The sequence below is a fragment of the Salvia miltiorrhiza genome, chromosome 2 (genome assembly GCF_028751815.1).
Source record: "Salvia miltiorrhiza cultivar Shanhuang (shh) chromosome 2, IMPLAD_Smil_shh, whole genome shotgun sequence".
Lineage (NCBI taxonomy): Eukaryota > Viridiplantae > Streptophyta > Magnoliopsida > Lamiales > Lamiaceae > Salvia > Salvia miltiorrhiza.
In genome coordinates this window covers 52,533,897-52,544,396 of record NC_080388.1, presented here as the reverse complement: position 1 = coordinate 52,544,396, position 10,500 = coordinate 52,533,897, and the positions used below count along the sequence as shown (strand labels likewise).

General features: G+C 35.2%; 1 protein-coding gene across 1 annotated transcript; it reads right to left on the bottom strand.

The window, feature by feature from the left end:
* Nucleotides 1-753: 753 nt before the first annotated feature.
* Nucleotides 754-2,560, bottom strand: LOC131010147 (beta-amyrin 6-beta-monooxygenase-like). Its single transcript, XM_057937562.1, has 3 exons — nt 1,579-2,560; nt 1,302-1,489; nt 754-1,229 (listed from the first exon to the last, which is right to left on the bottom strand). The coding sequence occupies exons 1-3, from the start codon at nt 2,519-2,521 to the stop codon at nt 927-929; spliced, it is 1,434 nt and encodes a 477-aa protein (XP_057793545.1). The 5' UTR covers nt 2,522-2,560; the 3' UTR covers nt 754-926.
* Between the last annotated feature and the right edge of the window lie 7,940 nt (nt 2,561-10,500).

The window sequence follows — 10,500 nt, the reverse complement described above, 5'->3', positions numbered from 1 at the left end:
AACTTATTAATTCACAAACTAAGTATATAGTCTATCGAACAGTGTAATCTTGAACTTTGATCGTTTAATTATCACAAATTATATAATGATCACTAATTACAATATAAAAATATCTTAGATAACAGATAAAAATAATAATAAACATACGATCTTCGTGGACAGATCGGGAGTATTAATAAGGAGATTACACCTTATCCTAAGAAATGAGATGACTTATTAGGAGAAGAAAGAGATGGGAGAGGGAGAACGATGAAAATGAAAAAATTAGGGCATTTGTAGAACATTTTTAGGCGTCCGTTATCTAAATTTGCGGTCATATATAGACGACGAATATGTTAAATATTGTTATCTAATATTAGCGTATAGACAACATGTTTTGAACTTGTTATCTATTTACGAATTTCTTGTAGTGGCAACAACAGACTTTCGTTGAGAATCTCATCATTAATTACATTAACGACCAAAAAAATCGTCATTAGAAGCCTCTTTTCTTTTTTCTTGTAGTTATACCTTTTGTTTTCCGTCATTACTTTATGTTTTTCCAAAAAGAGGATACATATGATTGTTCGTTATAGCTAATGTAAAATATTAGTGTTACTATAGAGGATTCAAAGTTCAATCCTCATCGTTCCCCACCCTAACTTGGAAAAAAAAAAAAAAAAAAAAAAACCATCTTACATAGATGATCACATTATAAACAACATATTTATAATAGCCTAGGTCACACAACTTTTTGATGTAATTAAATTTACATTAATCATGCATGCATAGATTCATAGGTAGATGATAAATCCAAGTTCAACTCTTACATATTCTAACAGCTAGCAACCATGGTATGACTTGGCGGTATGAAACATGGTACATGTGGAGAATAAAGTTGTTGAATTTCAAAGAGTAATTAAAGAGAGATATATATATATGATGGATTAATTTTGATGGGGATGGAGGCGAATAGGAAGGCCATGAGCCGGTGCCGGAGAAAGACGATTGAACAACATCTTCTCGTCCGCAAAGACCTTCTCAAATCTAAATGTGGTCACCAAATTGTGGATGAAGACCAATATGACAAGCTTAGCATAGCCTCTCCCGGGGCACATTCTTGCACCTCCTCCAAAGGGAACGTACGTGTAAGGCGCTGGTCCACTCCCCTCGAACCGCGATGGATCAAACTTCTCCGGATCAGGGAAGTAGTCGGGATTATAGTGGCACGAATGGGGGCTCCACATGATCTGCGAGTTCATTGTTGAGTCGAGTTGTGAAGCAATCTAAGGAGAAAAATGATAGTGTAGGATTGAATATACCTTCCATCCTTTAGGAATGGTGAAACCTGCAAAGCTGATGTCAGTTGTAGTCTCTCTGAATGTTCCGAATGAAGGGGGTGTCATCCTGAGGGCTTCGAGCACAACGTTCCACGTGTACTTCATCTTCTCCACATCCCCCTCGGTCAGCAGCTCGTCAGGGCCTTTTGATTTCGCAATCTCCATTTGCTCTGTCAAAGACGGGGTGTATATATAGTGAGAAGAGATTCATCAAACAGCGATATATTAATTTATCAAATTAAACTCCTATTATATTTACCTTTAAAAACCTGGTCGTAAATGTGTGGAAGTTCGGCAAGAGATTTAGTGACAATGGTGATTGCAGAGGATACTTCATAGAGGGCAGCAACAAGCACACAAACAACCATGTTAGCAACCTTGCTCTCACTCATCATATAAGTCCCATCTTCATTACTCGCCAGCAGCATCCTCGACATGATGTCCTCTCGTCCCTGTCTGGTGAGCAGCAGCTCCTTCCTCCTCTCCTCCACGATCCCGAGAAGCTCAGCGCGCACCACCCTGGCCGCTCCAACAGCACGGTTGAAGTCCGTGCCGGGCAAGTTGAGGGGCAGGGACACCATCCCGTCAGTCAGGAGAGAGAAGGGCTCCAACAACTTCTCGAGCCGCTCCGGGTCGGCCACACCCATGAATAGCCTGCATGCAAGCTCAAACGTGTACTTCTTGGTGGACTGCCGAACCTTCACCACGGAGTTAGGTTTCCAGGCATGGCGCAGATGGTGACGCGCCAGTGTGTCCATCACAGGCATGTAGTGTCTCAACGCCTCTGGCTTCAGCATGTCCTGCTTGAAGCTGTGGAACGTGGCCTTGGGTTCCTGGTGCCTGAGCTGGTCGAAATCCGGGAACAGCACTTTCCTGAGTGATAGGGGCAGCCAGGGGGTCACCAGTTTGTTCTCGTTCGTGAAGATGAACTTGTTGCCCGCTGCGCCGCATAACACCACCAGTTTCTGTCCGAACAACGACGTTGTGAATGCATCTGGAGAGTGTTTCTGCATCCTTTCTGTCATTAGTTTCTGAGAGCCTAACAGGGAGAGCTCCACGTTTTCTCCAAGAATCGGCCAACCCACCGACCCGGGAGGCAGGTTTTTCTGATGGCCGGAGCCCTTCTTGCGCCTCAGATAGAGAGACAGAGGAAGCAGAAGAAGAAAAACAAGAGGCTGAAAATAAGGCATCCAGATCTGCATATTGCTTGTTTATGATCAGCTACAGATTATGTGCCAAGACAAGTGAGACTCATGGGGAGAAATATCAAATATATAGAGTTCTTCCTCATGCCTGTATAAAACCAAATTAATTTAAAACGTGAATAATTATTTTAACAATAAATTATTTATCTATAGAAACATATAATAAAATTTCGCTCAAGTCATCTGGGGTGTGCTATCACATGGCATTATGCCCTGCAACGTTTTTGCCTTCTATTTTTGGTTTGACCAGTTTCACTAATATATGAAAGTACCTAGCTAGCGTACTCCTTCTAATTATTCTAAGGTTTTGCACCTAAAGTCACAATCTATACTTCAAAATAAAAAATTCAAAAAGATTTTTTTACTCCCTCCGTCCCATGAAGCATGACCTAGTTCTTTTCGGCACGGAAATTAAGAAATTGGTATTTTGTGTGTTAATAGGTGAAAAAGTGAAAAGGTGAATAAAGGGTAAATTTTTTGTCATTTTTAGAAACAGGTCAAACTTTGTGGGATAAACCAAAAAGGAAACTGAGTCATGCTTCGTGGGACGGAGGGTAAGTTTTTAAATCATCAATCAATATACAAAACTATCCATTAATAAAAAAAGGTGCTCTAAACCGAAATTTATGAGAAATAATAGGTTCAGAAAAATGGTTTCTCACCATTTGCATTTGTTTTCAGTTTCGCTGTACTAGTGGACCGCTTGTTTTGTGTTTACAAACATTAAATTTATGGTGTTCGTTTATGATTGAATGGAATTGTATCGATACATTGAAGGAATTGCAATTCGATAGATTGAAGGAATTATGAGAAATCTATATTCTTTTGTTCTTTCTTTTCCCACCAATATTTTTTTCTATTTGTATCTATATCCTTTTATACTCCCTCCGTCCTATTAAAGTTGACCACTTTTCCATTTTGGTTGTCCCACTAAAGTTGGCCACTTTCTAAAACTGGAAATGTTTAGTATTTAATTTAATTAATTAATTTAATCAGTTAAACTTAAATCCTCTATAATTTAATTTTAACACACACACACAATCAGCCCCCCCCACCACCAACCCCAACCCCGCCTCTTACCCCCCTCTCTTCTTCTCCGGCAACAGCGTCGGCCGTCGGCTGCCGCCCCGCCCCCTAATTCTCTTCTCCCTTGTCCTCTTTCTCCCCAGAACACACACACCGACGCACACACTAGCCTACACACAGAGACACGACGCCGCTCGCTTTCCCCTGAATTTTCCGGCGAATGACAGCGACAAGGCCGCTGCCGCCGTGCCTCATCTCTCTCCCTCCTTCATTCCATAACACACGTAACACCGACGACCACCGCCGCTCGTTTCCCCAGCCACGCCGCTTCTCTCTCACAAACCCTAGATCTAACGCCCAAGGATGCGTCGGTGGTAGATTAGGCAAATTTCTTGGGTAAGATCTGGTTATGCGAATTTCTTGGGCAAGATTTGGTTATTCGAAATTTTTGTGCAAGATCCGGTTATGCGAATTTCTTGGGCAAGATTATGGCTATGCGAATTTCGTGAGCGATTCTGGCTCTGTTCTTCCCCTCAAGAACAATTTCTTGAAGAATTTCTTGGAGAAATCTGGTTTGGGCAAGATCTTGTTTTTAATTTCTGGCTATGCGATTCTCTTTGAGAAATTTGATTTGGGTGTCTGATTTGCGATTTGATAGAGGGGCGAGGGGCGATTGTCAGCGCTGGCGTCGTCGCCATCGCCGGCACCGCCGGCGTCGATCAAAAAATGAAACAGATGCAGAGACGCATTGAGAAGAAGACATATTTAATTAACTACGTACCTTAATTTTGATGAACCACATTTAATTAAAACATAACAATCCCTTCTTAATCTCCGTGTCGAAAAGAACGTGTCCAGCTTTAATGGGACGGAGGGAGTATAACTTAATTCCTTTATAGACATCCCACAAAATTAATTATGCATAAATATTTAATATGCACATTATATATAAGTTCATAACAAAATATTTAATATGGTATAAAAATTATCAAAAATGAATTTAAAACGAATAAATTATGATAAATTTAAAATATTTTATTTTATTTGTATTCGTGTATGAACATATTTATTTATTATGACGTGTGATACTTTATAATAATAATGTGAATTTTCATTATCAAATGATTTAGAGGAATTCATGAGTTTATTTTATTATTAAAATATAGTACTTTATATTTATTTATATTTTAATTCTATTTAATTAATATTTATACTTATTTGTTTGAACATGTCGTAATTTAGATGTTTGCCGTGCAGAGCACGGACTGGAATTGGAGTTCGATATGAAGAAATTTAGTGTGCGTGTGCGTGTGCGTGTGTGTGTGGGAGGGGGGGGGATCGATAGATTGAATGAATTGGGGGTAAATGGAGGAAGAGTCGGGCGATCTTCAGATCCCACAACATTATTTTGAAAAATCTACTTTGTTTTAATTTTAGACTATTGGCTAATTTTGTATATTAGGATCAAAATGGAGGTGAGTTTTTGTCGTTAATGTTCTTGAATTCACAATTGAATTGCTAGTATTGGTTGTAAATTTTAGTTTTATAGCTTAAATTCACAACTGACACTATTGCTAGTTGTGAATTGAGTTTTAAAACTTGAATTCACAATCAATATTATTGTAGTTGTGAATTCGAGTTTTTAAAGTTTAAATTCACAATTAAAATTAGTTGTAGTTGTGAAGTCTAGTTTTAAAATTTGAATTGATCACGACAAAAGTATTATTGATTGTGAATTGTAGCTCAAAAATTCGAATTCACAATTAAAAATTAGTGAACAATTTTTTAAAAAATTATGTGAAGGGTAAAATAATAACTCTGGCCAATTTTTATTTATTTATTTATTTTTTATCTGTAGACAAATTTTAATTTTACTGTAACAAAGTGGCCAAATTCCACTGTTTTTAAATTTACTTGTTCTTTTACAGGGAGCAAATTTAACTAGTCCTAGTTTTTCGAAAGTCAAATTTTGACTATTGGATGTCGGACAATAAAGTGGTTACTTTGATTGAGAAGTTGATATATAGTGTATATTTTAATTAAACAGACCGATTCTTAGGTCTAATTGCATAACTAATCTGGAAATTTCGTAATTTGAACACCTTTGCATCAAAATACAAAACATATAGATACTTTGGAGAGTGTGTATTATATTAATTTGATGCAAGTAGGAGCCAGCGCACCATCTCCAAAATGCTACTACATGATATTTGTGATAGCTCGTCACATATGACCACAATTATTTAGTAGTATTTGTTTATGAGAGCATGCAGTTTGCATGTTTTCCTTTTCTATTTTGCAAAAATTAAAAAGAAAAAATATACTAATACACTAAAAATCAACTGTTTTCTTATAACATATAAATTCAATCTAATAAGAATTTCATATAATCATCACTAATTACCATATAAAAAATGTAAATTAAATATCAAATTTATTTTGAGATAGCGAGAAAATATATTAAAAACTTTACTCACAACTAATTATACTCGTAGTTTGATCGTGTAAGTTAAAAAGCTTACTACACAATTTTTTTTTTTTTGAAGGGAGCTTACTACACAATTAAGCACACATATTCTTTTGGGTCTCCCGCGCGACTAATCATTTTATTTTGCTAATTAATAATTTTATTTATTGGATTTGCTATAGTATTAGATTAGGATTTAGATCGAATTTTCATTTGCACATGAGCAATGTACGTACGAGAAAATATTTTTATACTCCCTCCATTCACGAAAAAAAGTTCTAATATGTCATTTTGGTATGCCCATAAAAAGATGTTCTAATATATTTTTAGTAATAACTTATGGGCCTTTTTTTCCACTCACTAATTAACTTGTGGCCCCTTTCTCTATTCACTAAATTAATTATTTTTTTTTTCATTTTTCTTAATTTGTGGGCCCTTTCTCCACTAACTAAATAAATAACATAATTTTTCTTAAAACTCTTGTCACCCTCCCTTAGGACATATTTTCGTGGACGGAGGAAGTATTTTTTTTATATATAAATAAAAAAGAATTGTTAAAAGAAAAAAAAGAATGAAAAATGAAAATAAGAAGAAATTAAAAATGGACTTATTTAAAAAAAAAAGAGGAGAGATGAGAGAGAATCTTTTTAAAATTTTAATCTTTAAATAAATATAATTTTTACATTATAAGTTCAATATTTATATAGAATATACTTCCTCTGTCCTGAAAAATGTGCATTGTTTTTTAGTTTAATATGCATTTGTTTTTATAATTGATTGAATTTCACAATTCAAGAAAATAAAAATATAAAAATAAAAAAAGAAGATAGAGAAAAAAAATACTCCTTCCGTCCCAGCTATAATTAGACTCGTTTTTTGGGCACGAGAATTAAGTGTAAGTGAAAATGGAATTAAAGAGAAAAACTTTTATCCAAAAAGGAAAGAGTCTCGACATAGGTGGGATAGAGGGAGTAAGAAGAAAAAATCTACACTACTATAAATTTGAGCTTTCTCTATAAGTTTAAACCGAAGAGAATGTGTGTGCCCGACTGTAGAGATATGTGGTGTAGAAAAAGACCTTCATCTATGTCTACGATTTTGAATTGTATAGTCTATTATTTATGAGTGTAGTTATTTCGTTTAGACCGTACTGCGTAGTTTGTTTTCTCTACATTACGTCCGAAACTGCAATACATGCAGACAAATACTACGGATTTTATATACACTACGTGGGATACCGTAGTTGTTTGTAAGATATAGTCAACAATGTTGTAGCATAGTTAATATTTTCAAAATCATTTTGTATTTATGACTTTCTCTACAGCTTGCATGAATTAATATACTACAATTTTAATATGTAGTATTTTGTTTGACATTTTCTACAATTTTTTTTGACATTTTTATATAATTTATTAATGTAGTTTATTCATGGCTACTACTACGTTTTTATAATTAAAACCATGCATAATTAAATATTATTTTTAAAATCTAGTATAATATTTAGAGTGGATTTTGAAAATAGCCTATTTCTTTTAGTAAATTTAAAAATTGTCCACTAAGATAAAAAAAAAACTTAAAATAACATTAATACGAAGAGAGTACATGCTTACATATGAGATGAGATCCAGTGTCCCACAATCTTATATGTGTCAATGTGTCTCATGCTTATATCTATTATTTTAAAAATATTTTTTATAAAAATAAAATTTATTATAATAGTATGAATTATATTGAAGTTTTATATCAAAAAATTAATTTTTTTAAAAAGTATATACCATGACTTTGAATTTATCAACCTATTATTAGCTAATAAAAGTGAAATTAAATGATAAAAAATAATTATATGCCCTAAATTGATGGAATAAACCCTAGTTAATAATCATAAAATTAAACTAAAGCCTATAAAATTGAAATTGAAGAAAGAGTTAATATATAAAACTATCCACTTTCATATTGTAAAGATAAAAATTGTCCACTAAGATAAAAATAATAAAACCTGTCCACTTTTTGATTGAAAAGACAAAAATATCCTCCTTTAAATATATGCTCTCTCTCTCTCTCTCCCCACTCTCTTTCTCTCTCTTCTCCCTCACGGCCCTTCCCCCTTCTCTCTCTCTCTCTCTCTCTCTCTCTCCCTCCCTCCCTCCCTCCCTTCGATCTCAGATCGCCGCCTCTGCCTCGTCACCTCCGCCATCTCCTGGTTCGCCCCCTGCCGCGAAGCGCCGCTGCCCCCGGCCTCGTCGCCTCTGCCATCTTCTACTTCAATCCCCCGCCGCGAAGCGCCGCCGCCCAGGCCTCGTCGTCTCTGCCCCAGCCTCGTCGCTTCCGCCATCTCCGACGCCAGGTAGGGGCGGCGTTCCTTCAGCTTCTTTTTCTTCTTTCACGGTTCAGCAGGGTTGTATTTTGAGCCATTGCGGACGAATTGGGGACGAATTAGGATTTTGAGCAGGGATCTACATTCTTCATGCGGTTGTGGCGATTCCCCAGGGTGGAGGCGGTGTTGCTGAGGACGGTGTTTGGCGTCTGGCAGAGGCCGCCGGGAAGCGGTCTGGGCGGCGAGCGAAAAGGCACAATGCAGCGGCGCCGCTCAGAGGCGGCGCGTTTTCCCAGGCAAAAAAAAACCCTAGTTCCATATCTGAGTAATTTTGGGGATTTTTATCTTAATTCCTTGAAAAAAAGTTTAGATCTGAGACATCTGTGAATGATTTTCGTTCTAAGATCTGTTGAGATTGTTGATTGGGAGATTGAATGCTGAGATTGTTGATTCGAAGGAATTGTTGTATTTTGATTGTAGATTGAATTGATTCGGATAATATTTTGTTGTATTTTGATTGTTGATTTAGAGGAATTGATGTATTTTGATGGTAGATTGAGTTGTTGTATATATTTTGGTGTTGTACAACAATTTGATTCAGCTGTATAATTATTTTTTTAATGTTCTTAAATTCACAACCAAATTTATGAATTCACAGCATGTTTTTGAATTCACAACCACATCTATGAATTCACAACTTAATATTCTTAAATTCACAACCAGATCTATTAATTCACAACTAAAATTCGAATTCACAATCAAAATAAATTATAGTTATAGTTGTGAATTCAAACTTTAAAAACTCAAATTCACAACTACTTGAATTCGCAATCAAAATAAATTCTAGTTGTGAATTAAATTCAGGTTGTGAATTCGACTGATTGTGAATTCACAACCAACATAAATTTGGTTGTAAATTAAATTTTGGTTGTGAATTCGTTTGGTTGTGAATTCACAACAGAAAAATTCTAGTTGTGAATTAAATTTTGGTTGTGAATTCGACAGGCTGTGAATTAAATTTTGGCTGTGAATTCAACTAGTTGTGAATTCACAAACAAAAAATTCTGGTTGTGAATTCGACTGGTTGTGAATTCTCAATTCACAACCAGTGTGAATTCACAACCGAAAAATTTTGGTTGTGAATTCACACTGGTTGTAAATTGCGGGATTTTTTAAAGGGGTGATGTAAAGTGGACATTTTTTTAATTTTTAATGTGGAAGGGTATTTTGGTAACAGTGGCCATTTTTTAATATTTTTATCTTAATGGACAATTTTTAATTTTACAATATGAAAGTGACCATTTTAAAAATCCACTCTTGAAGAAAATATATATAAGAAATTAAACAGAATTGAAAGTGGGACACAAAATGGGATATAAAATGTGGTACACTGAATCTCATTCCCTTACATATACATGCTTTTTAGGATCCTGGTACACGTCGTGTACATTTTGTTAGTGGATATGATGCGGCCGCAACAGCTGTAAGACCTCCAAATAACATGAAGGACAGAGAAGGGAGCACACGGGGAATGCAATAGAGTCAAGTTGAAAACCTCACACCACCTTAAAATCTTATTTTGTTTTGTGTTTTGGCATCAATTAGACTATTTCAATATAAAGGAAGAAGGGAGTATTGTCAGACTCAATTTTAGCCATTTTGATGTAATTATGTTTACACTTGAAATGTTTTGATGGAAAATTTTGAAACAATTGCATCTCAAGTTGTATGTTTGTCACTAAAGGATAAACAAGAAAAATAACAGGTTTTCTAAATTGAGATGAGGAAATTGAATACGATGGGACATTTTTGTTAAAACTATAATACGATGGGACAAAACAAAAATTAAATAAAAAAATAAATGCCACATCAACAAAGTTTGCCACGTAAGAATTGTGACGTGGAATTCCGGCATTCCACGTCAGCACTCCGGTGTCAGAATTTTTTTCTGGGACAAATGATTAAGCTATGAAACGATGGGTACTTGTATGCACTTATCCTTAGGTTAGGACATTTTTGTTAAAACGCAAATACGATGGACAAAATCGAATATTTACCCTTATTATTATTATTATTATTATTATTATTATTATTATTATTATTATTATTATTATTATTATTATTATTATAACCACTTCTGTGATAACTAGGGTGATCAAGCAATCCAAC